This window comes from Pipistrellus kuhlii, unplaced genomic scaffold (assembly GCF_014108245.1).
Source record: "Pipistrellus kuhlii isolate mPipKuh1 unplaced genomic scaffold, mPipKuh1.p scaffold_m20_p_6, whole genome shotgun sequence".
In the NCBI taxonomy this organism is placed as follows: Eukaryota; Metazoa; Chordata; class Mammalia; order Chiroptera; family Vespertilionidae; genus Pipistrellus; species Pipistrellus kuhlii.
In genome coordinates, this window is record NW_023425562.1 from 3,822,145 (window position 1) to 3,847,970 (window position 25,826).

At 59.7% G+C, this 25,826-nt stretch overlaps 2 protein-coding genes across 3 annotated transcripts in view; one reads left to right on the plus strand and one right to left on the minus strand.

The window, feature by feature from the left end:
- JPH2 (junctophilin 2) overlaps positions 1-2,323 on the plus strand; it is a 62,418-nt gene extending 60,095 nt beyond the window's left edge. The window contains exons 5-6 of the mRNA XM_036419024.2: positions 216-310; positions 2,189-2,323. Of these exons, the coding sequence (XP_036274917.1) occupies positions 216-296 (81 nt within the window). The 3' untranslated portion in view covers positions 297-310; positions 2,189-2,323. The remainder of the gene's footprint in view (positions 1-215; positions 311-2,188) is intronic.
- Positions 2,324-14,107: 11,784 nt separating this feature from the next.
- TOX2 (TOX high mobility group box family member 2) overlaps positions 14,108-25,826 on the minus strand; it is a 101,139-nt gene continuing 89,420 nt past the window's right edge. Inside the window, exons 4-9 of one of the 2 annotated variants that reach the window (XM_036419269.2) lie at positions 20,911-21,150; positions 18,891-19,118; positions 18,432-18,512; positions 16,947-17,336; positions 15,937-16,064; positions 14,108-14,247 (exon numbers count right to left, since the gene is read on the minus strand). In XM_036419269.2, the coding sequence (XP_036275162.1) occupies positions 14,181-14,247; positions 15,937-16,064; positions 16,947-17,336; positions 18,432-18,512; positions 18,891-19,118; positions 20,911-21,150 (1,134 nt within the window). In that variant the 3' untranslated portion in view covers positions 14,108-14,180. Of the gene's footprint in view, positions 14,416-15,936; positions 16,065-16,946; positions 17,337-18,431; positions 18,513-18,890; positions 19,119-20,910; positions 21,151-25,826 lie in introns of both variants that reach the window. The other variant, XM_036419270.2, reaches the window with a different exon arrangement.

Here is a 25,826-nt window from a genome sequence, read left to right on the forward strand (position 1 = left end):
CCCTGAGTGGTTCGGCTCATTGTTTCTGAGAATTCCTCCGGCTCTGACGGCCTGCCGTCCCGGTGCTGTGGACAGGGCGGGGAGCGGCGGGGTGCTCTCGGGAGGGCCCCTCGGAGGGCGCCCGCTTTCCTGTCCGCCCCGCAGAGACGGGGAGGGCAGGGAGGGGAGGTTCAGAGGCCACGGGGACGCAGGCGGCCTCTCCCCCTGGCTCCCAGGTCCCCAACACCGTCCTCATCTGCATGGTGATCCTGCTGAACATCGGCCTGGCCATCCTGTTCGTCCACCTGCTGACCTGACCCTCGTCCGCCAGGTGAGGCCAGGAGGGGCTGGGGCTCACGGAGCGTGCTGGGCGCCGGGTGTGGGAACTGCTGGGGAACCGCCTGCTGCCTCCTGGGCCTTCTTCCCCCTGTGGTGCACGGAGGCCCACCCCACCGGAGGCAGGGGTCGAGAGTGTGGGTTTGATAGGTCATGCCCTACTCACTCACACACTCACTCACTCACACACTCACATACACACACTCACACACACACACACACACACACTCACATACACACACACATACACACATACACACACTCACACACATACACACACTCACATACACACATATACACACACACACATACATACACACATATACACTCACATATACACACATATACATACACACACTCACACACATACACACACTCACACACACATACACACACATACACACACATACACACACCCTCACACACATACACATGCATACATACACATACATACATACACACACTCACACACAATACATACACACACTCACACATACTCATACACACACTCACACACATACACACTCACACACACATGCATACACACTCACACACACTCACACACACACACTCTCTCACACACACACACTCACACACACACACACACTCTCACACACACACTCTCTCGTACTCATGTGCTCCCCATGTGTGAGCACCTGGTCTGTCAGGTGAGCACGGGGGCTTCTCCCCCGTACCCATCCCTTTGGTCAGCATTCACTGACCACCTGCTTGGCTGGGATCTGGGGTACAGTAGGGACTCCCTCCTGTCCTGAGACGTGGGGTGAGCCCGTGGGAGTACACCCTTCATGTACAGCTCCTCATGGAAAAGCCTCACAGCTGTGCCCCTGGCTCCCCAGGCTCTCACAGGCCTGCAGTGAGCTCAGCTCGGATGGCTGGGCCTCCTCTCTCACCCCCCAGCCCCCAGCCCCCAGCCCCCAGCCTTGCTGACACCCTGCTGTCCGTCCGTTGGTCCCGTCCACTGGTTTTCTCCCAGTGACGGAGCTGGGAGGGCGGTCGGGGCACGGTCCCGTGAGAAGGAGGTGACGTGGGCTGGGCTAAAGGCTAGGTGGTCCTCACGGGTCTCAGGCTGACGTGTCTAAAAGACAGACAGCATCGCTCTCCTGATAGGACCAGTCTTTCCAGGGCAAATCCCGTGCTTGGTGACGCTGACAGGGGGCCTCCTGCTGCCCCCACCAAAGGCCCTTCTCCCAGGTCCTAGCTTAGTGTGGGCTGGGACCCGTCTCAGGCCCCGTCCTGTCGCCAGGTGCACAGCCGATGACAGCAGGAGCAGCAGTGCCGCTGCCCGGGGTAAAGGCTGTGTTCCACAGGGGCTGGGAATGAGCGCTGCAGGGACCCGAAGGAGGGGGCGGGGGAGCCCGCTGGCAGCCGGGAGGAGAGAGGAAGGGCAGCGGGAACCAGCGAAGGGGCCGCACCTGCACATGAGCGGAGGCTGCATCCGGAGGACAGCGAATTGGTCTGACCCCATCGAGTCAGGGCTGTGGGGCAGGTGTCTTGCCCCAGAGAAGATCAAGCCTGAGGCTTGACCCCTGCTTTGAACCTGGCCCAGCCTCCGTGCAGCCTCCCTCCGACTCTCAGCTGACCTCCTCCTTTTTTTTTTTTAAAATGTGTTTAATATATTTTATTGATTTTTTTACAGAGAGGAAGAGAGAGCAATAGAGATTTAGAAACATCGATGAGAGAGAAACATCGATCAGCTGCCTCCTGCACACCCCCCACTGGGGATGTGCCTGCAACCAAGGCACATGCCCTTGACCGGAATCGAACCCGGGACCTTTCAGTCTGCAGGCCGACGCTCTACCCACTGAGCCAAACCGGTTTCGGCCCACCTGACCTTCTCGCTGTCTCTTTGCAGAGCCCGGAGTGCCTGCTGAGGACACAGAGGCCCGCCTCTCTGCAGTGCTGGGCAGGGCGGCCGCGGAGGCCTGGACTCTGGACCCGGAGCCCCGGTCCCAGCTCCCAGCCACGCTGCGGACTTCTAAGGGGGCCTCCCGTGGCGCCCGTGTGGGCGACGGAGGTGCCCGGCGGGATAGAACGTGCTGGAAACCCTCCTGAGCTTCGCCCGGGGGCAGGGACAGCCCTGACGGCTCCTGTCCCTCATCCTCTTCCACCGCCTCACCTGGTCCCTAGGTGCCCCCCTCCCTGGGCTCTGTGTGTGTCGGGAGGACTCACCAAACCGGAGTCCTGATACCAAATCCCCGGGCCCTTCTTGCCGCCCCTCCCCCGCTTTAACTTGTCCCCCGGCTGCTGGGCTGGCAGCCCCCCGGGTGGCCGGCAGCCAGGGAGGCGCTCTCGGCGGCCCGGACCCACCCGGCACCCACCCGTCCCTGCTCACGGGCTCCGGAGGGCAGTAGAGGAAACATGCTCCGTTTGAACAGCCCAGGGCGCAGTGCTCCTGCCTCCTGCCGCCTGTCCAGCTAGCCTCCCTCCGGGCCAGCGGAGGAGGAGGCGGCGGGAGGGACGGGAGCCTTCGGCTAGGCAGCTGCCGGCCCGGGGGCCAGGGCGCGGGGGCGGGAAGAGGGCCCCTGTGCTCCGTGTGTCAGCCCGAGGCTGGCGTTGCACTTAGCGTTTCCGGCGTGCTCTGCGGAGGTCACCGTGCGGGGCCTGGGCTGGCGAGGTCAAGCGGCCGTGGTGCCCGCCGAGTTTGTGTGGCTGCTCCCCCCGCCAGGGCCCGCAGCAGGCTCAGGGGACGCTGCACATGGAAGCTTTTGGAAGCCCGGACAGACTCCCCCGGGGCAGACGTGCAGGCGGTGCTGAAGACCGGCTGCTTGACCGCACGCATCCCCCAGGGGGAGGAGGGGCCTGTGCGATGGCCGGCCCCTCGGCGGGCGGGCGGAGAGGTCTGCATGCAGCTCGTCCCGGATGTGTGGTGCCCCCCGGGCCTCTGGCCCTGTGCGGGCCGGGATGGGCAGACGCGGAGGGCAGGCAGAAGCTGCCCCCGGGCGGATGGGGTGACCGTCCCAGGCCCCCAGGCAGGAAGGAGGCGACAGTGACGTCCAGGAGATCAGAGGGGCCGCTGCTCTGCTCCCTCTGTGCCTGGGGGCCGTGGCCTGGGCGTGGTGGCCCGGCCGCCCAGGCCAGCTCTGCGACCTGAAGTGCCTTCTGATGGGTGTGCTTTCCCTGCCCCCCCAGTACCTGGGCCTCTGTCCAGCTTCACAAGTGCTGCTAAGCCCGGGGCCCCTCGGCGTGGCTGGGGCCTGGACCGCCATCCTCCGCCCGCCAGGCCCGAGGCTCCGCCTCTGCGTGGGCTTCTCTGGACTCCGAGGGAGCGCGGGGCGGGCCGGCGCTGCTGAGGGCGGCCAGGCTCCCGGCCTGGGCTCCGGGGCGTTGTCCAGGTTTCTTGGTGTTTGGGGCGAGGGCTCAGGACGCTGCAATCTGTGCGATAATAAACCTGCATCTGCTCACAGGCTCCGGCGGGCTGCGTGTCTGCTTGTGGGCCTGGGACGCGGGGCTGGTGGGGGGAGTGTGAGAGGCTGGGGGCCCGGGGCCACGCTGGTCTGGGCTCCATCTCTCAGAGTTCCCACAATACCTCGTGAGGGGCAGCTCAGCGACCTTTGCAGGGCAGACCCTGAATCTCTAAAGCCGAGTTCCAGAAGCTCCCCGAGCAGCAGATGGTGGAAGAAAGAGCCCACCCTTTGAGGTCAGGTCTCGCTCACTGACCAGTTTTACTTCTCTGAGCCTCAGCTTCCTCATCTGTACAACGGGGAAGGCGCCAGGCCAGAGTGGCTCGGTTGGTTGAACGTCATCCTGTGCACAGAAAGGTAACCTGTTTGATTCTAGGTCAGGGCATATACCCCTCCATCTATCTCTATCTCTCCCTCTCTCTCTCTCTCTCTCTCTCTCTCTCTCTCTCTCTCTCTCTCTCTCTCTCTCTGTACGTCCTCGGGTAAATGGAAAGGTAATAGAACCGGGTAGCTCCTGGGGTGGCGGTAAGGATTGCATCGAGCACGGGAGCTTATGGGAAGCCCAGCCGCAGAGAGCATTGAGAAATGAGATTACTGAGATCGGTGTCATCGCTGCTGTGTCGTCATTAGCCCCGGGCGTTTTGATGGATGACCTGGAAGGCCCGAAGGGGTGGGGATCATTCTGCCCCAATCAGACGGCCACGGGACGTCCCAGAGGGGGACCCGGAGGCCATTGTCAGAGGCTCCGCAGAGACACCTGCCCCAGGTGGCACAGCCAGGCAGCAGCAGGGGAGCAGCTGGCCCTTCCCGTTAAGTTCCTCCCAAAGACACAGCCCTGGTGACAGGGGTGTCGGAGAGCATCCCTCGCCCATCGAGGGGCTGGAGTCCAGGCAGGTCCAGCGTGGGTCGGTGACCTGGTTCTCACCCCGGTGCCACCAGTGGCTCGCTGTGTGTCAGTCATTCCATCTGACCGTGCCTGCGTTTCTTTTCAAGTCCGTGCCATCGCCGTGTTCACGGGTAGCACAGTTGTGAGCGTCGCAGGAGGTGTATTGTGGGTGATAAAGACGTTTTCAAAACCCCAGGATCACCGGGAAGAAGGATGGACTTGCAGGAGTGGGCTTGGGGGCCTGGAACGAGGAGAGAGTTCTAATCCCCAGGACTTTGAGAATATACTCAACAAGGAAAGGGTGGGCAGCCCGCCCAGCTGGCTGGTCTGTAGACTGGCTGTGTGTGTGTGTGTGTGTGTGTGTAATGGAGAGAGGGGTTAGGGGCAGCAGGTTGGCTATATTAAAATCACCTTGGATGGTTTAAAAAGAGGCTCATTCCTGAGCCCCTGGTGGAACCTGGGAGTCAGGTAAGGTTGGTCGGAGTCGGGCGCCCCCTGGTGGCCCAGAAGCAGCCTGGTTGGTGTCTTTTCCCTTCCAGGCCAGGGGCAGCTCCAGGCAGTTTGGTTTGGGATTGATTTGAGGCGTCTTGTGCTGGAGGGAAACCAAAGACCACCTTGTGGGCAATGCCCAGGCCCATGACCACTGACACTGGCGTGGGGTCTCAGCGGGACTCCACAGGAGAGAAAGGGAGGGAGCCCTGGAGCCGTGGGGTTCAGATTTGGGATTGTGGCAAGGAGGGCATTTTCATAACCTCTGATAGAGCCACAGAGGACCCGGCTGTGCTGGAAGAGGAGCCTTTGGCTGCATGTAACAGAAAACCAGCCAGATTACAACCTTAAACGGGAAAAATGATATAGAGCACCCTCTACCGTGCACTACAAACAGTACAAAATGCAAACAATGCCTGAACTGTACGGCACAAAACTTGCTCGTATGTCAACATTAAAATAGGCTCTTAATTTCTTTTTCTTTGTGCAAAGTTCTGACTGTGTCCGGAGGCTGACCTTCTCCCGCCCTCCCCCCCCCCTCTGCCCCTGCCTTGCTGGCCCCCCAGGAGAAGGGAAGGCCCCCATTGGATGGGTCAAACGCTGCTACATGGTGGCAGAGCAGCAGTGCAGTTTGGGGCAGCAGCCAGGAAATCACGTCGCTGGTTTAACATCTCAAAGCTTCTGGGTTTTCTTTTCCGAGATGATGAACACCATTGTTTGTTTGACCCGAAAGCCCAAGTTGGCTCTGAAGCCTGTTAGGCTCGCTGCACTGCGCTGCAGTTCTGAGTGATGAGCACGAGGTGGCGCCACTGCTCCAAATGTGAGGGAGCTCATGAATTGGCTCAAGAGAAGGGTGCCTACACACACACACACACACACACACACACACGCACACACACACGAGGCCCAATGCACGAAAATTTGTGCAAGGGTAAGCCTTCCTTCCCCTGGCTGCTGGCACCGGCTTCCCTCCACTCCAGCCCTGGGTTCACCTGGAAGGACATCCAGAATGACATCCGGTCTAATTAGCATATTGCCCTTTTAATATATATAAATCCACCACCATTACCCCTCTCTGATTCACCACAATAATAGCAGCTATTGTAAATTAGTTCCTTACTACACGCCAGGTAAGCACTTTACTTGCATTATTTTTTTTTAATTTTAATCTTTTAAAATATATTTTATTGATTTTTTTACAGAGAGGAAGAGAGAGGGATAGAGAGTTAGAAACATCGATGAGAGAGAATCATCGATCAGCTGCCTCTTGCACACCTCATCCTGGGGATGTGCCCGCAACCAAGGCACATGCCCCTGACCGGAATCGAACCTGGGACCTTTCAATCCTTAAGCCGACGCTCTATCCACTGAGCCAAACGGGTTTCGGCTTTACTTGCATTATTTCATATATTCCTTACAACAGCTCTGTGATTTGACTATATTTTACAGAAGCTAAGGTTCAAAACCAGGCCAGTCTGCTTGTCTGTCTGTCCTCAAAGCCCATGCTCTTATTTTTAAATCCTCACCTGAGGATATTTTTCTGTTGATTTTTAGAGAGAGTGGAAGGGAGGGAGACACAGAGAGAGAAACGTGGGTGTGAGAGAGGCACAGTGATTGGTTGCCTCCTGCACGCGTCCTGCAGGCTGGAGATTGAGCCTGCAACCCAGGTACGTGCTCTTGTCCAGAATCGAACCTGAGACCCTTCAATCTGCAGGCCGACCTCTATCCACTGAGCCATACTGGCCAGGGCAAAGCCCATATTCCTGACAATGTCTCCAACGGATGGCACAGACTAGATGCTGGGAGGCTGCATTTGGCTGGCAAACTGGTTTTAGCCAGCATGGTGCCGTGAAACACATTGCACTTGAGTGCTCTGGGGCTGGGCAGAACCTCTCCACTTAGCGATAGTCCTCCTCGCCTCATTGGTCTAGGAACGAGACGGAAGCTGGAGGGAGGGCCATCTGTCCCTCCTCAGATTGGAAGGGTCTGCCGTCGGCCTGAATAGTGAAAAGACCCACCCAAAGGTACCTCACGGTGACTTCAGGACTTCACGAGAAAACTAGAAGCTACCGAGACGGGAAAAGGGCAGGGCCGCATCAGGTCTTCCAGCAGCCATCCTGGAAGCTAGAGGGCAGCGAGGGCCTCCGCATCCGCAGAGAAGGTGACTTCCAGCCCAGACATCTTCGCCGGTCAAACCAGCGGCCCCGTGTGAGGGGAGAGTGAGCACGCTGGCAGGCCTTTCCGTGGAAAGCCACGGGCGGATGTGCTCCAGCACACAGGAGCAAAACCAGGCAGAGGAGTGAACGGGATCCAGAGAGAGACCCTCCGGTGGAGAGGAGCAGAGGGATCTGCTCAGTGACATCTGGTGATGGCAGGGAGGCTGTGAGAAAGAGGGAACATGGGGGCGTCAGGTGTCTGTCCGTAGGCAGAGTGAGTGCCTAGTCCCGTGAGATGTGGGGACAGAAGAGGGACATGGGAAGATTATACATGAGAAGAACAAAACCCAGAAATTTACTCAAGAGAAAAATGGTGAAGAACTCAACGTGGCCCATCAGCCAACACCCGTTCACATAATAATGGTGTCACCCTGGAGTGCTCACTTACCCACAACTGTTAGGGAGCTTCCTGAGGAGGACAGGAGAAGAGGAGGCCAAGGGGGGGGTATGTGAGCACTAAATCCTCTTTTCTCCACAAAAAGAAGTGAACACATTTAAACTGAGGTGTCAAAAATGAGTGGCCTATGCTGAAACCGGTTTGGCTCAGTGGACAGAGCATTGGCCTGGGGACTCAAGGGTCCCAGGTTCGATTCCGGTCAAGGGCATGTACCTTGGTTGTGGGCACATCCCCAGTAGGGGGTGTGCAGGAGGCAGCTGATCGATGATTCTCTCTCATAGATGTTTCTGGCTCTCTATCCCTCTCTCTTTCTCTCTGTAAAAAAAAAAAAAAAATGAGTGGCCTATACCCATACGCCTACCAGTGACACCAGTAGAGGAGTCTGGAGCAGACCGGCCTCGTATTTACGGGGTGAGTCAAGGTGCAAAGGGAGGCTCTGCCCAGAGGTCACGACCTCCCTTCCCCTCCGGCCAGTATCCTGCAGCGGAGGGGCCTTGGGTGCGCCTGTCCAGACCACCCAGTGTGCACACCCAGCTGGCCACACACCCACACAGGCCCTGGGGAACGCAGCGTGGCTCAGAAAGGCGGAGTGCCCCCGGTGGCATGACTCCTCGGCTCCACGGACCCCTAACCCTGCAGGGAGGGCATGAGACAGGCTGGGACCCCAAATCAGAGTCCTGTTTCCTGGCCTGAGGCAGCCACGGAAAGCCCGGCCGAAGCTTCTGACACATCCGTGGTTCTCGGCTGAGGTGGCATTCCCTTCCGGAGGCAGCTGGCAGCGTCCGGGAAGATGCTTGGTTGTCACACCTGGGGCACCGGGTGCCACTGTCGTCCGGCACAGAGAGGCCAGCAATGCCATTAAACTTCCTCCAATGCCCAGGAGAACGCTCCCCGCACCCTCACTCCTCCCCGAAGACACCAGCCCCAGGTGTCGGTCATGCCGAGCTCGGCTCAGAGACCCGAGGGCATGTGTGTGAATCCGGAGGACCACAGACGTGGGGGCTCGACTCTGGCTCCACCACTGACTTCTCCTGGGATCAGTCATTCCCTCTCTCTGTGCCTCAGTTTTCTCGTTTGTAAAACGGGGCCGATGGCAGCCATTTCACAGTGCTTTTCTATAGCAAACGAAGTGGACTTGATATGTAAGCACCTGACACTCAGTAGTGTTATAGGTGTTCCCTCAGATCAGTGGTTCTCAGCCTTCCTAATGCCTCGACCCTTTCATACAGCTCCTCATGCTGTGGTGACCCCCAACCACAAAACTATTTTCGTTGCTACTCCATAACTGTAATTTGGCTGTTGTAATTTTGTCATGACCCACAGGTTGAAAACCACTAGCAGGGTCACCTAAGACCATCGGAAAACACAGATATTTACATTACAGTTCACAACGGTAGCAAAATCACAACGTGAGGAACTGATTAAAGGGTCGCGGCATTAAAAAGGTTGAGAACCACTGCCTTAGATGGAGGATAAAATAGGTGCATAAACAACATGAATAGAAATAGCAGGTGGAGACACTTGGGGTGGGATGGTGAACACACAATACAACAGACAGATGTATTATAGAATTGTACACCGGACACCTACATAATTTTATTAACTGATGTCACCCCAATACATTCGATAAAGAGTAAATAGGCTATGCATCTTTATTTGTTAAATCACCGAGGGACGAGCTTGAAGAGTGGAGTGTGTGGAGGGCTGGTGGGAGTCGGGACACAGAGGACAGCTGTGTGCTGTGAGCTGCGTGGCAGGGCGTGTAGTACTGAGGTTTTTAAATGGAAGTCAAGGACCTTGGACTTGACCATTCTCCCTCCCATGTAGATGCTAATTGCTGTTGTAAAACAGCATGAAATTGCTGTGCTGCCGTCCCACGGGCACGATTTCACACTGCTGAGCCCACCGGGTCCTGCCGCTCCGAGCACCACAGGCCCCGCCTCACTGTCCTGTCCCTCCAGAGCCCTGGCCAGTTCGGAAAGGGGTCGTTCAGCTCACCCGCCATAACGATGCCGGGACAGGGCCTCCCCCACGGGAATCGCCTCACCGTCTGGAGGCTGGATGGCCGAGAGCGAGGTGCCAGGGTTCCTGGTGAGAACTCCAGTGGCAGGTGGCTGTCTCCTCCGTGTCTTCACATGGCAGAGAGGGGGAGAGACTTGTGGGAACCCTGTTACGTACTAGTCGGGATGTGCTGCGTGGTTCAGGGTTCTGGTTCAGGGTTCAGATTCTGCAGGAGGCCGTCCACAAATGAAAGAGACTAGAAAAGTATTAATTTGGGAACATTGGGGGCCAGGCAGGGAACAGCCCACATGGGAGGACTGCCGCTAGGCTCTGGCCTTGCTATCCCTTTTATTGAGACTATAGGATACACCATAGCTCTTAGGCAGGTAATTCCAGTAGCAGGCAGATGATCTTATCAGTAAGGGTTTACATGATTATTTGGTGGAGAAGTTGCCTCAGTCACCATTGTTTCAATAAGGTTGGCTCTGACTTTTCAGAGCTTCAAGGTTGACCAGCCTTCCACATCTTTCTAATTAGTGAGACAATGATCAGTTTCTGACAGAGACTGACAGAGAGACAGAGAGACACACAGAGATAAGCTCTCTGGTGTCTCTTATAAGAGCATCAATGCGTCATGGGGATCCACCGTCATGACCTCATCTAGACCCAATCACCACCCAAAGGCTCCATGTCCAAATCGGGAGACGACCCACAGACAAATCACAGCTGTCCCTTCTCTCTTGACTGGGACTTCCTCAAAGCGGTTCCTTTAGCTGCTTTGCCATTAGAGACCTCCTGTCCAGTATTTGCTGGACTCCGTCCCGTCTCTTGAAGGCAGCATTCCATTCATGGTACCCTGGGGGCGTCCGGCCAGTGTATTGTGGGCAGAGAGAGCCGGATGTACACTCTGTGTTAAAGTCACTGAGGTGGCAGGGACTGTTACTGCAGCAGACCCTAGCACATCCCGACTAGTTCATAACAGAAGAAACTTTACCTTCTGGGTAGAAGTTCAATAACCACCACCATAATTATGCTCTAAGAACTCTGTGTGTGTTCACTCATTGCTACAACCACCTTTGAGAAGGAAACTGCTACCCTCCCCCAGCTCCACACGAGGACACAGAGAGCAAGAAGCTTGCCCGAGATCATACCAGGCGTAGGCAGCAGAGTTGATATTCTCTGGGGCAGGCTGAGCCCTAAGCCTCCCTCCCCCTCCCCCTCCCTGCCTCCACACAGCCCCCTGCCCCCCACAGCCCCTTCCCAATGAAAGGCTGCTCTCCAGCATCTGGTGGGATTGGGCTTATTAGTTTCAGGCAATCTGGGGAGCAGAGCTACGTAACAACTGGTGTGTGGGGCATTTTAAAAAAATTCGAACCTGTACTAGCATGTCAGATCTTTTCTGCATATGAGTTCTTTTTCTTTTAATATAGTTTATTGATTTTTTACAGAGAGGAAGGGAGAGAGATAGAGATTTAGAAACATCAATGAGAGAGTCATCAATCAGCTGCCTCTTGCACCCCCCCCCCCCCTACTGGGGATGTGCCCGCAACCAAGGTACATGCCCTTGACCTGAATCGAACCCAGGACCCTTCAGTCTGTAGGCTGATGCTCTATCCACGGAGCCACACCAGTTTTGGCTGCATATGAGTTCTTTCACCCCTTCTGGGGGGGTGTGGAAACTCATCTGGGAGGGATTATGGCTGGGTGGTTTTAGGATCAGCCAGGCCTTCCTCTCAGGTGGACGGCTTGCCCTGTCGCCCAGCTGTGCCTCCTGTGCGGGTTCCCATGCCCGTGTGGGGGGAGCTGTGAGACGGAGGAATGGAAGCAGGTGCCCTCAGCGGGAAGGGCAAGTGGTTCTGGTCCCCGGACCAGCTCCGTGGCCAGTGGGCGGGCTGCAGACAGGACCTGAGGGGCCCCCAATGTCAGGGTCCAGGCAGTAGGATGTGGCGGGCACAGACCACGGCCTCGCCGTGGCCGATGGGGGTGCCACGGCCATGGAGCTCAGCTTTGGGAGCGCGGGGGCGGGGGCGGGGGCGGGGCGGGGCATGTGGCAGAGGCCTCCGTGCTCTCACGGCGGGTGGGGCACTGGCCGCGGGGCTCCCTGGGTGGTGGCCATCCCCGGGGCCGGATGGCCTGGAGAAGACGCTGCAGACCCGTCCGGGGGAGGACTGCTCTGTGAACACGCGGGGCCCGGCCTCCCTCTGCCAGGCGTGGGCTGGTCCCAGGGGCGGGAAGGCTTGTGTCCCCTGGTGGGGCCCGAGCCAGTGCGAGCGGAACATTGCCGACCGGCCGCCTGCGCGCGGCTGGCGGCACAGGCCCCGTCCCCGGAGGAGGCAGAGCCCCGGTGGGGATGCCTGTCAGGTGGCGCATGTATGGGGAGGGGCGGGCAGAAGGGGACGGAGGAGGGGAGCGGCCCAGCCGGACCTGGGGCCCTGGTCACCAGCCGGGGGCAGCTCTGGGGGGGCGGGGGCCCCGAGGACAGGACCGGACAAGATGGGCGGCTGAGCGGTGAGCAGCCCACGCTCAGGAGCCGGGGCCCGCCCTGCCATAGAGACCTGGGGGGGGGGGGGGGGGGGGGGGGGCGGAGTTCACTCCACGGCCCCGAAGTCAGCGCTCCCGGACTTTCCGCGGGCCCCTCGCTCTGTTCCCGTTTTCTCGGGCCACCGGACGCCCCGCTTGGCAGCCCCCTGCCCTCTGCAGGCAGGCAGGGCGTTCTCCCGCACTGAGGGCGCCTCTGAGGCCGCCTGGGCACCTGCCAGCTCCTGAGCTCCTGGCGGGGGGGGGGGGAGGGCAGGGCCCTGCCTGGGGGGCAGGTGAGAGGAGGGCAGGAACCCAGAGCCCGGGCCCCACTGTGCTGCTTCGAGCTGTTTTCTGCGGAGCAGGAGTGGGCATTAAACTGTCTCGGCGTGCCCACGTTCCTGACAAGGTCCTCAGAGGAAGGGGACTGTCGCCCCAGGAGACACTGATGCTTCCTGCTGCGAACAGGTCACCGCCAGGACAGCGAGCCTCTTTGTCTGCTGGTTAGGCTTTCTTTTTTAATTTTTAATTTCAGAGGCAGAGAGAGAGAGAAACATACATTTGTTACCCACTTATTTATGCATTCTGGTTGATCCTTGTTTGTTGTTGTAAATCCTCACCAGAGGATATTTTCCCCTTGGTTATTTTAGAGAGAGTGGAATTGAGAGGGAGAGAGAGAGAGAGAGAAACATCGATGTGAGAGATATACATGGATGGGTTGTCTCCCGCACGTGCCTCAACCAGGGCTGGGGACCGAGCCTGCAACCAGGTACGTGCCCTTGAGTGGAATGGAACCTGGAGCCCTTCAGTCCGCAGGCCGATGGTCTTCTACCCACTGAGCCACACCGGCTGGGGCCATGGGTTAATTCTGGCGTGTGGCCTGATCTGGGACTGAACTTTAACCCTTGGTGTATCTGGACAACATTCTTTTTTTTTTTTTTTTTTTTTTTTTTTTTTTTTTTAATATATTTTATTGATTTTTTACAGAGAGGAAGGGAGAGAGAGAGAGAGCCAGAAACGTCGATGAGAGAGAAACATTGACCAGCTGCCTCCTGCACACCCCCTACTGAGGATGTGCCCGCAACCAAGGTACATGCCCTTGACTGGACTTGAACCTGGAACCTTCCAGTCCACAGGCCGAACTGAGCCAAACCGGTTTCAGCTGCCCTCACCCCTTTCAATCATCACAGGAACCCTATGCGCTCCCACCCTGTTATCCTCCTTCCCTGGTGGTCAAACCCCGAGGCCAGACTTTCCCTGAACCCGAGGGCACCGGGGGCTCGGTCCCCGCAGAGCCACCCCCCCACGCCGCCCTCCGGGAGGCGGGCCCGGCTGACGCAGCGCGGACAGACAGACACGCTCAGCGTTTCGGAGGTTTTATTATAAAGGGTCCGAGAGAAGCGCTGGGCGCGGGGCCAGGCGGTGGCCGGGGCCGGGAAACAGCTGCACACACGAGGAACCCCAACCCCAACCGGGCCCCCGGCCTCAGTCCTCGGCCTCGCAGACAGAGCGGCGTCGGGCGATGCTAAGAGGAGAAGCGCGGAGCCTCCGGGGGCTGAGCGGCCGCTCGTGGCAGCACGGACGCCAGGACGGTTTGGCGGCCGCTCCGGGCACGTCCCCCTTAAGAGAAAACTTAAAAAACAGGCGCCGAGGGCCATAGAAAAAGGCTTCTGGCCGTAAAGGAAACGACTGTCCTCCCCCACGGAGGACCCACAGACGTGTGCAGCACACTCTAAACACGTGTCACTACTCACACAAGCGCCCGCGCCCGGCGCAGAGCCTCCTGGCACGTCCACGGCCGGCCCGCCCCGGGCATCGGGCATCGGGCATCGGGCATCGGGGGGGTTCTGTCGGTAAGCGGCCCCTGCAGGGGCGGCCCGGACTCGGGGTGCGCTGTGCAGGGCGAGGAGGGGTCCGCGGTGGCCCGGGGCGGGCGGTCAGGGGGCGGAGGGCTCCTGCGGGGTCTGTGGGCTGGCGGTGGGCGCGGGGCGGCCTCTGCAGAGTCTGTGAGAGGTCGAGGGAGAGACTCAGCCGTGGGGCCTCAGCGTGCCCCCGCGCTCTCTTCGGGCCCCGCTTCCTGCCCAGGCCTCCTTCCTGCTGGGCCCCTCGGGTGGCCTCGGGAGGAGAGGGAGTGGTTAGGTGAGGTAGAGAGCCTTATCCCTGGGGAGCAGGCTGTGGGAGAGAGGAGGGCGGTCAGAGCTCACGGGGCCCGCCCGGCACCACAGGCTCGCGGGGGCCTGGACCCTGGGCCAGCTGCTCACCTGCCCTTCACCCCGGCCCTGGATGCAGCCGCCCTGGGATCCCAGCAGCTCCCCCCCACCCTCCACCCTCCACTCTGAACCTCCCGTCATCAGTGCTGGGGGGGGGGGGGGCAGTGTGACTGTCCTTCTAACACCACCGTCACTAGGTGGTTTTCCTGGTCAGTGTTTCTTTTATGAATTTCCAGCTGAGTTAGAGGCAAGCAGGTGCTTCCTGTGGTTTTTAAATCCGGCGCTCAGGCCCTGATCGGTGTCAGCTGGTTAGAGCATCACACAGCTACACCATGGTTGCGGGTTTGATCCCCCCCGGTCAGAGCACATATAGGAATCAACCAATACATGAATAAACAAATGAAACAACAAATCAATGTCTCTCTTTTTGTCTCTCTCTCCCTTCCTCTCTTTCTTAAATAAATTCAATAAAAAAATTAAAATTTTAAAAAATATTTTAAGCCAAAACCGGTTTGGCTCAGTGGATAGAGCATTGGCCTGTGGACTGTGGGCACATCCCCAGTAGGGGGTGTGCACGAGGCAGCTGATCAATGATTCTCTCTCATCGACGTTTCTCTCTATCCCTCTCTGTTCTTCTATGTGAAAAACCAATAAAATATATTAAAAAAATATTTTAAAGTAGGGCACTCAAGCATGACAACACAGATGCCCCTGGAAGGCATGATCCTCAGTAAAGGCAGTCAGACGGGGAAAGAACCGTCTTTTACGTAGAATCTAAAAATAACACCCCCCAAAACACAAAACAAAACAAGCTCCTGGAGACCCAGAGCAGGCTGGGTGGCAGAGGCTGGGTGGGCGGCGGGGGGCGGAGGGCGGGGAAAGGCGCTGGGCTGTAAGGCCCGGCCGGGGACCCCGCTAACACCGTGCGGCCTGCGTGAACCCGCGAAGGCGTGAATCTGACAGCCCTCAGAGGGGAAACTCTATCAGAGCTGTGCGCTGACTGTGTGCGTGGCCTTACTGAGCACCATGCCACAGCACACACCAACACCGGGTCATCCCGCTGTCCGCCTGACACTAACCGTGTTCCTCACCAATGACACCGCCGTGAAAACCAAACATGACCCGGGGCGCCGCTGGGCCTGGCTCCCTGTGGGGGGAGCCCGGACGCGCTGTGAGGGCCACCGGAGACCCCGCCACCCCCCAGCGCGCTGGCTCCCGGGGAGGGCATCCCTGCTGAGCCGCCAGCCCGCCAGGCAGACCCCCTCCCCAGGCCCGGCAGGAGGGGGGTGCATGCCACGTCCGTGTGCCCACCAGAGGGCCTGGCAGGGCGAGGCCCCGGGAGGCCGGCAGCTGGGGCCGGGGCAGTGGGCGCCGCCGCTGAGAGGGCCGCCCGCCCGCCTGTCCCTCCCGGCTCCGTCCCGTCCCGTCCCGTCCCGTCCTCCCGGGCCCAGGGCGGCCCCCCATGGCCGGGGCCAGGACGGACCTACAGGTGCCGATGCCGCACTCCCCGCCGGGGTAGCTGCTGTCCCAGGCGCCGCTGCTCCTGGGGTTGGACGGGCCCGGGGAGCGGGATCCGGACCCTCCGGGGAACTCGGAGATGTGCGGGAACTCCTGCGAGGAGGGAGGAGGCGGCGGTGAGCGAAGGAGAGAGCCCGTGCCTGTCTCAGGCAGCCTGGGGGGGCGGGGGCGAGGGGGATGGGGACTGCCCCCTCCGGCTGGCACGGCCCCCGCTCTGCCCCGCATGCTTTTCCCTCTCCCAGCTGCACGGAGGTGGGGGAGGGGGGTTTTGCTCTCAGGACCTTTCCTTTTTTGGGACAGAGTTTCCCAATCTGTACATTGGGGTTACTGGGCTGAGGGACCTCATGGAAGTCTTGGGCCGAAACGGGTGTGGCTCAGTGGATAGAGCGTTGGCCTGCGGACTGAAAGGTCCAGGGTTCGATTCTGGTCAAGGGCATGTACCTTGGTTGCAGGCACATCCCCAGTAGGGGGTGTGCAGGAGGCAGCTGATCGATGTTTCTCTCTCATCGACGTTTCTAACTCTCTATCCCTCTCTCTTCCTCTCTGTAAAAAATCAATAAAATACATTTAAATAATAGTAATAATAATAATAATAAAAACTTCCTTAAAAAAGAAAGTCTCGGAACGGTGTCTGTGGCACCACCCGTGGGGTCAGGCCTCGAAGGCTCCGGGGAGGGCCAGGGCTGGGGCTGACCTGGCAGGAGCCGCCGTGGCCACAGCCCTGCAGCCGGACAGACGGCAGCAGACAGAGGACGGGAGAAGGAGGGCCTGGACCGTCTAAGGGTCTGAGCCATCTGCCTGGGCCCCGGCGCGTCCATGTCGGGTAAGGTGGCCAGACCCATTTCATTGGCCTGGAGACTGAGGCTCCGAGAGGGACGGTGCCCAGGCCGTGGTCGCACAGCTGGCGAGCGGCGGGGCTGGTCCCTAAAGTCCCACGATGCCCCCCGGCAGCGCGTTTCACCCAGCCCTGCTCACCTGCGGGCCCGGCGGGGAGGGGCTCATGGCCAGCTGCACCTGCAGCGCCATGGGGGCGGGCAGCACGGGCGGCTGGGGCGCGGGGGACATGCTGACGGGCGGGCTGAGGAGGGCGCCCTGGGCGTGGGGGGCCAGGGGCAGCTGCTGGTGCAGCGGGGGGCTGAGCGGGAAGGAGGGCGGCGGGGAGGCGCTGAGGCCGGGCAGCAGCGCCTTGGGGCCCAGCGTCCGGGCCAGGCCGGCGGGGGCCGCCCCCCCGCGGAAGGCCTGCAGGTCCGCGGGCGTCAGGAAGGAGGCCAGGCCCGGCATGGCGTACACCGGCTGCTTGGGCGGCAGCATCTTGGCCGGCGGGTTCGCCTGGGCGCTCTTGGCCTCACCGGGGTCCGGGGAGCTCTGCAAGGGGACAGACGGACACCGGTCACTCCGGGGGAGACGGGGAAACCGGGCTCGGGCCGTGAGACCAGGAGGGCCTGCAGCCCACGTGGGCATGGACCCCCGGCTGGCTCTGGGCCCCTCCGGGGACATCTGTGGGCTCACAGAGATCATTCTGGGTCCTCCTTGCACTGAGCTCTAAGCAGCCAGCCAGCCCTGCTTCAATCCTTGGGGCTGATTGATCCTCCCTTCCTCCAGTTGATGGACAGATGTAAACCCCACCTGCGGCCAGACCACCCATTCCTGAGCTCTGAACTGCCCATCAGCACCTGCCAAATACCGTAAGCTCCCCGGTTCCTAAGTCCCTAGGTCCCTAATCACCCATCAGCGGGTGCTGAGTGCCCTAAGCCCCGCCCCCTATCCTTAAAGGTGCCTGTACCCCCCGGCCCTCGCTCTCTTCCGCCCCTCTCTGTGGAAGCAGCCGGCAGGGGTACCCTTCCCTCCAATAAAGCCTGTGTGTGTCCTGCCATCCCGGTCTCCGGCTATCTTTTCTATTTCATCTATCAGGGGCTCTGCCGATGGGGGACCCGTGCTCCCCAGCCTGGCCCCTGAGGCCAGCATCACCCAACGGGGCCGTCCTCTGTTTATGCTCCTGCCCAGCCTCTGTGCATCCGCAGGTGCCGTTCCCTTGCCTTGGAGCAGCCTCGTGGCTCGGCCCTCTGCAGCGTAACCCAGGTGCCATGTCCTCTGTGATAGCTTCCGGACAGCACCCTGCCCCCACGGGGGCCACTCACCCACCGCCACCTGAGCCTCCTGCCTGCAGCGCTGGGGCTGACCGAGGAGGGAAGGCCAACTGGGAGGCGTGGCCGGCCTGGGTTTGACTCTCAGTACCGCAACCTGACACACGGTGCCATGTCAGGCAAGATGCTTCCGCTCTCAGAGCCCCAGGTTCTTGATGGGAGAATTATTAAATGGAACAAGATCCATGCCAGGTGGCCAGCACGAGCCCGGCACACAGTAGGCGCGCGGGAGGCGTGACCGCGGACCCCGTCCTTTCCCGTGGGCCTCAGCGCCCGCTCCACCCCTCCGGGCTGTGCCGAGGATTCTAGGGGTTACCTTGGAGACCAGGCTGGCCCGGTAGGCCGCCAGAGCCTTCAGATACTCCTTCTTCGCCGCTTCGGTCTTCCTCTTGTAGGCCTGAAAGATCCGAGACGTGAGCAGGCAGGGAGAGTTAGGGTTCGCCTGAGGGCACGCTGCTGCCGGCTGGCCTTGGCCTCTCAGCTGTTTCTGCTCCCCGTTTCCTCTGGAAGCCCCGAGCGAGGGCCGCAGCCGTGTGGCCAGGGTCCAGGGGAGCTCTGGCCTGACCCCGGACCCTGAGAGCCGGAGGACCCGGCGGACCGGGGGGCCCAGACCAGCAGAGCCGCTCGTGGACGCGGCTGGGAAACAGCAGACGCGGGAGGGACCCGGCCTCCCATCTCACCGACGGCAAACCCAGCCCAGGATCAGCCCCCGGCCCTGGGCCCCTCTCACCTGTCCTCGGCTGGCTCCGGGGCCCGGAGAGAGAGGGGGACTCACCTGCTTCTGCTCCTCCCCCAGGCTGTCCCACATGGAGGCCACGATCTTGGACACGTCGCCGAAGGTGGCGCTGGGGTTCTGCCCCTTGATGGCGGCCTGCGTGTCCCGGAAGAAGAGTGCGTAGGCGGACACGGGCTTCTGCGGCTCGTTGGGGTCCTTCTTCTTCTTCTTCTTGGGGTTCCTGGCCTTTTTCCCCGGGTCCGCGGAGGGCCGCTTCTCCCCCGACGCCTGCCCGGCGAGAGGAGTCAGCCCTGGGGATGCCAGGGACCCCGCCCCAGGGCGCCCTCCCACCCCCGCCGGCTCACAGGCCCACTCACAGGCGGCAGGCCCTGTTCTCTCCCTGGTACTGGCCGTTCCGGGTTAGAACACGGAAGCTTGGGCCACACTGTCGGGCTAATCACCCCCCAGGTTGGGGGGGGTAATGGACAGGCAGACAAGACAGACGGACGGACGGACAGTCAGACAGACACACCTTCCGGACAGGAGCCCTGGATTTTTTTTTGTTTATCTCATTAATGACAGTAGAGTTGACTCAAAGAGATAAACGGGCCAGTGCCCTGGAGGTGGAGTGGTAAAACGACCACTCCCAGGACTCAGCTTCACCTTCTCTGCGGGGCGGGCGACACTGGCCCCTCCACAGGGAAGAGTGAACCTGCCTTGTCGTCAGAACGCGCTGCCGCCTCCCCCCGCTTCCTCTCCGGCTAACCTTCACAGCGGATAAACTACCCTATCGGTAACGAAGACTAAATCAAACTGACGTCGCTTCACCTCTCCCTGCCTCAGCCTCCCCATCTGCCGATGGGAGAGCACCACGGCGCCTGTGAGGAGGGTCCCGTGCGTCAGTGCGTATGTGCTCAGGCTGCTGGCCCGTGGGAACTGTGCTAGAAACGCTTTCTCAATACACTAGGAAAGGACAGGTGTGAGAGGCCCGCAGCCAGGGGCTGTTCCTGGGCTCGGCTTGCCCATCTGTGGGATGGGAAGCTCGGCCCCTCCCACGCCTGCTGCTTCCCAGCCGTGCTCCCCGGCGAATCCGCCCTTCTGGGCCTCTGCCTCCTTCTCTGTGAGAGAAGCGAGAACACCCCCGTCCCTCTTTCCGCCAGCTCTCAGAGCCTGGGTCTGACCGGAGCTCTCCTGTCCCCCTGACCGGTGCCCGGCCTGTGGTACGGACCACGTTATCACGGTGATGGAGCGGGAGCAGAATCCAGCGGCACCTCCCTCCGCCCAGCCAGGCGGCCAGGGTCTCTGCCAGATGGCGTGGGCACCACGGCTACTGCCCGGGCCTCTGCGGGGCCACCACGTGGACAGGAGAAAGCGGCAGGACGTGTGGGATCGGATCTCGATTCTGCCACCGGCTCCCGGGGAGGCTCCCGGCGGGCCCGTTTGCTGCCCCGGTACAGCAGACGCTCTCCGACAGGGAGGGAGCCGGGGGCAGTGGCAAAGCCGGGCCAGGGCCAGAGCCCGGGCAGCTGGGGAGCTCGCATCCTCGCGTGTGCTGGGGGAGGCCCAGGGGTCACGTCCCCAGGGGAGGGGTCCCCGTGAGAGCCCCATCCCGAGGTCAGGGCTGCCCAGAGGCGCCCTCTGCCGGACCACACGCTTTTGCCAGGATATGCCACCGAAATGGTCCCCTGGTAAGGTGAGCAGACGTCCCGCTTTTGGTGGGACAGTCCTGATCTTTAACAATCTGTCCTGCGTCCTGCGGCATTTTAAAAACGTCCAAAAGATTAAAAAGATTCTTTCCAAAAATCGGGACTTTTTTTAAAACGCCACGGGACGCGGGTCCAATTGTTAAAAATCGGCACTGTCCCGCCGAAAGCGGGACGTCTGGTCGCCTAACCCACAGGCCATTCAGGAGTAAGATTCATTTTCTCCCCAAACCCTCTGCCTCCTTGCTTTCCAGCCAAGGGGACGGTTAGACTCTGCCGTCTTTTCTGTTGGTAAGCGATGCCCGATTCCATGCAGGACCGTCCTCCTGCCAACGGGAGGGACCCCACGGCTGTGCACGGCCACCCCGCCTGCCTACCTTGAAGTGCGCTTCCGACTCCTCCTCCTGGGTCGAGCTGGAGGGAGAGGGGGTCGCGGACTTGCTTCCCGGGGGCGACGGGGAGCTGTGAGCGACGCCACTCCGGAGGCCCATCTGAGAGATGAGCTGGGACTGGCTGAGGGCGCTCATGTGGCCGGCCAGCATCGCGGGGCGGCCCAGCAGGGGCCCTGGCCGGCCCGAGTCGTAGGCGGCAACCTCCGAATGGACCATCTCCTGGATCTGAGAGAGGAGGACAGGGCATTCTGAATGAGAAAGGGCCCGTCGTGCCCATCTTCATATCTGAATTGTGGGGGGCCCCCGGGGAGGGGCATGTAGGTGAGAAGTGGAGGGTGGTTTCCCGGTGGGTCCCTCATTAGGTGAGTGCTGACCACCAGGGGGCAGTGTGGAATGCAGGAAGGCTCTGGCCAGCAGCTGGAAGGCCCTGATTGGCCCCGATCGCCCACCAGACCTAGGGACCGAACCCGTGCACAAATTTTGTGCACTGGGCCTCTAGTTTATTATAAAGATAGAATCATTTGTTCATAGATATTACAGTGCTTTTTTTGTGTGTTTTTTTGATTCTTTGAGTTTCCCTCATCTTTCCTTTGTTGATCAAATTTCATCTCGTGGTTTTTCTCTAATTCCTCATGTAAGAAGAAAAATTAAGCTTTTCATTTTTCTCTCCATCAGTGGGTTTAGGTTCCAGATGATTTTTTTTTTCTTTTCACTAAATATTTCAATCATTATTCCGACAGTTGTATTATGTTTCATACCATGATAACAACAGTACTTAGACATTAACTTTACATTTTGCTATTTTCATTGCTCACAGCACTGCTTTTTTTAATACCACATATTCCCCATATTTGATCTATTTTAATTCATTTCTCAATCAAAGGTAATTGCCTCTCTAAGTAGTTTTTTAACCCAAAGCTCCTTTGAAATAAGAAACATTTGCATGAGGCTATTTTTGTATGTAGGCCGCATTTATTTAATTCTGTCTGATGCTTGGTAAGCTCTTTTGAGTTGAATAATTCCCACTTTCTTCAGATAAGTGATATTTCCTATTGTTATTTTTTGGATTATTGCCCCTTTTCCATTTGAAAAGAATTTTCCTGTTAAAAATACATTCTGAATCATCAGGGTCTTTTATCTTTTCAGTCATAATTTTGAGCTCTTTGATGTCCCCCTTGGATTTTGGGAGAAAATCTCGTTATCTGATTATCTGCAGTGGTTTTCACTGCATTTTAAAGCCCAATAATCACACATTTTCTCTAAAAACAATCTTACCTGATTTCACATTTTTCTCATCAAGGGGCTCCACATAATGGGAGTTTGTAAATTATGAGCAGTCCCCCCAACCCCTGTCCCCCCGTCCCCCCATTTCCTGGAGTAGGAGCTTCAGAGTGGACCTCCTTTGGAAGTATAATTTCGGTGTGTGTACCTATTTCTATTTCTGATAACCAGATCAGCACCTTGCACACAGAAAAACCAAATGCGTGTTGGTCCTGCTGAATACAATTAAAGATAGAGGAGCAGAACGGGGTGTGGTCTGGGAATGACGTCACATCCAGCTCAGAGAGCCCAGGGTCCCCATGGAGGGCGGGTGGGACTCGGGGCCACCTCCGGCCTGGTTACAAAAACTATTCTCACAGCCGAAACCGGTTTGGCTCAGTGGTAGAGCGTCGGCCTGCGGACTGAAAGGTCCCAGGTTAGATTCCGGTCAGGGGCATGTACGTTGGTTGCGGGCGCATCCCCGGCAGGGGGTGTGCAGGAGGCGGCTGGTCGATGTTTCTCTCTCATCGACATTTCTAGCTCTCTATCTCTCTCCCTTCCTCTCTGTAAAAAAATCAATAAAATATATTAAAAAACAACAACAACAACTATTCTCACAAACAAGCGCCAGGCCTTCCATGGATGTCTGCGCTGTGAGGGACATGAGCAGACAGGCGAGTTCTGGAATGAGGGAGTCCCCCCACCCCCACCCCCCACCCCGCCCTGTCCCCACCCCGCACAATGCTCCTCAGGGCCTCACAGTTCATCAGGGAGACAGACCCCTACACAAGAGACTGTGTGGCTGGTTAGTAATAGATACATCCAACAAGACATGGGCACAGCCACGACGCATCCTAGGTTTCCTGGGGCATTAAAGATTTCTGTCCTCATCTCCCCGAAGTAAAAAGTGTGCCTCTGAGGTGAGGTCTGAGGAGGGCCTGGCCGGGATCCTCTCCCTGTGCCGCTGTGCCCGTCCGCAGACAGTTGCCATTGCCCAACGGGAGCTGCCTTCCTCCAGAGGCTGGCACCCCGCGCCCCTGCTCCGCCCTGCGGCGGACCTCAGCCCGCTTCGCTGACACAGGGGCACCAAGGCCAGACCCTCCCCTGCGGTGCAGGCCAGCCCCAGGCCAGCCCCTGCGGGCCCTTCCTCTGCAGACCCCGGTCCCTGCAGCCCCTTCTGAGCGCGCTTCCTCCATGAACGAGGTTCACAAGGACCCTCAGCTCAGGCTCCGCTCGAGGGGCCTCACCCCTCACCCTCCACCAGGCCCATCAGTCCCCCCCCCCCACTTTGGGGGCTGCACCCCATCAGCATCCAATCCCGCTCGCCCCCTCCCGGCTGTGAGTGGAACTCTCCCTCACTTCCAGGTCTAAAAGCTTCCGTCCCAACTTCCTTCCACGCACAGCCAGCCTTCTCCCGAGAACCATCATCCTCACGGCCACCAGGACGGCCCCTCCATCAGCCACGGACCCGGCATGTGCCTGCAGCACTGTCTGACATCGTCCTCCCACCCTCCTCCAGGAGGAGGTGGCATTAAGCGCTTACTCCGTGCCAGAAGCAGGGCTCACCCTCCCTCTGACACAGGAATCACCCAGCCACCCCAGGAGGTGATCGATCCCCCAGCCACACGGCCACCGCCGGGAAGCTGGGCTTCTCCGGGCCATCCCCTTCCTCTCGCAGCCACGCTGTCTTCCCCGAGACACCCTCTGGTCCTTGACTCCTGGGCTTGCTGCCTCCCCTCACGGCCCTTTCCCTCTGGCCGGGGCCAGCGCTGGGCTGTTGGCTGCCTCTCTGGCCAGTACTGCTTGGTCTCCTTCAGGCCACCCTTAAGCGCCGGCATTCCCCGGGCTCTCTCCAACCCCCTTCCTTCCCACCCCCCCGGTCCCCGCTCACCACCACCTGGAACCTGTGGCCGCTGCATGGCAGGGGGTGGCACCTTTACATGCTGATAGCTCACCTAAGAGCGTGTCTCATTCAAGGCCAAGGTCAGGCTTTAAAAGACCAAAAAAGTGAGCTCACAGGATGGACCCACAGACGCGGCCAGGCAATGGCCATCCCTTCGCACATTCTGGAACACCATTAGCTCACAGAGCCCCTTTCCCAGTTAGAATCCACCCTGCTCTGCCCAGCACGTCCAGCAGCCATTGGCTTTTGGCCTTGTCGGCGATCGCTGATGCCATGCAGGTCCTGCCCTTTGACCCTGGAGGAACCCCCATTCCCTGCAGGGGGCTACCGCACCTGTGGACGGCTCCCTGCCTCTCCCCGCCGGGAACGGGGGGCAATGAAGGCCCCCGGGGCGGCCTCAGCCTCCGCCTCCATGCCCCTCCACGGGACGGTTCTCAGCTTGTCCCCCAGGCCTCCGGGAGCAGCTGCAGCGGGACTGCATCCCAGGTGCCACGCTGGTCACACTCATCAATCCACCCTCCGCTGGCGTTCCTCCCCTCCGATCGCACCTGCCTTCCTCCTTCACGGGCTTCCTGCAGGCTCCCCCCCCCCCCCCCCCCCCCGAGCAGAATGCGTGCCCCAAACCTGTGTGTCAGGGTCTGAGTGAGGGGATCCCAGAGAGACCCCGCCCTCCCCCCGCCTCCTGCCTGGCTCCCTTGAGTCCCGGTGCCATGCCGGCCGCCAGAGAGCCCCCCTGGAGCTGAAAGGTCTCCGTCCTCTCAGAACCTTTCTGTCGCCCCCCAGCGGCCGCTAGCTTCGTCCTCGCCGTGTGAGATGCCCGCAGAGATCCGTGCACCTCGCTGGCCCTGCCTCTCCAGCCCCTTCCCGGAGCTTCCGGGGACAGGCCACTTCTCTCCAGGACGGACCCTCCCCCTGGCCCACCGGTCCTTTCCCCCGGGCCACCGTCTGAGACGCAGCTGAAACGCCACCTCCTCAGAGGAGCCTTCCCTGACGCCTCTCTCCCCCCTTCTCTTCCGGCTGCTGCTCTTCCCGAGCCTTTCCCAGGCTCAGCACAGTGCCCAGCATCTGCTTGTGTGCAGACACATCCGTGCCTCCCAGCCCCGGGCAGGAGGCCGGTGCACAGCTGGCACTAACGAGATGTCTGGTAACCGACGGCACATGCCTCCTGCTCCCTCCTGGCAGCATATGGCCGCGTCCCAGAGCCCCGCGCAGCCTCTTCGGGGAGGGAAACGGGAGAGACGGTAACGAGGAGCCGCTGTGAGCATCGTTAGGCTCGCCTGGCTGAATGGGCGCTCGGGGCTCAGGGACACAGAGCGGCTTCCCACAAGGTCCCCGTTCGCACGCTCTGCAGAGCAGCGGCAGGTCTGACGCCGGGTGCTCTCTGCGCCTACAGCAGACTCTCCAGTCCCCTCTCAGGAAGACCTGCGATTGCATCCCTGAGCTACCCAGATAGTCCAGAACAGGCGTCTTCAAACTACGGCCCACGGGCCACATGCGGCCCGCAGAGGAGTCTGATCCGGCCCGCCAGGTTTTTTGGGCAGTGAGCGCAGCCGAGGTGTTACAGTAGGAATTAGTAGTTCATATAGTCCGGCCCTCCAGCTCTCTGAGGGACCGTGATCTGGCCCCCATTTTAAAAAGTTTGAGGACCCCTGGTCCAGAGTAATCTCCCCTTCCCGAGAATTTCAACTGAGTCTCCTCTGCCAAACCCCTTCCCCTCTGTAAGGTAACACACAGACCC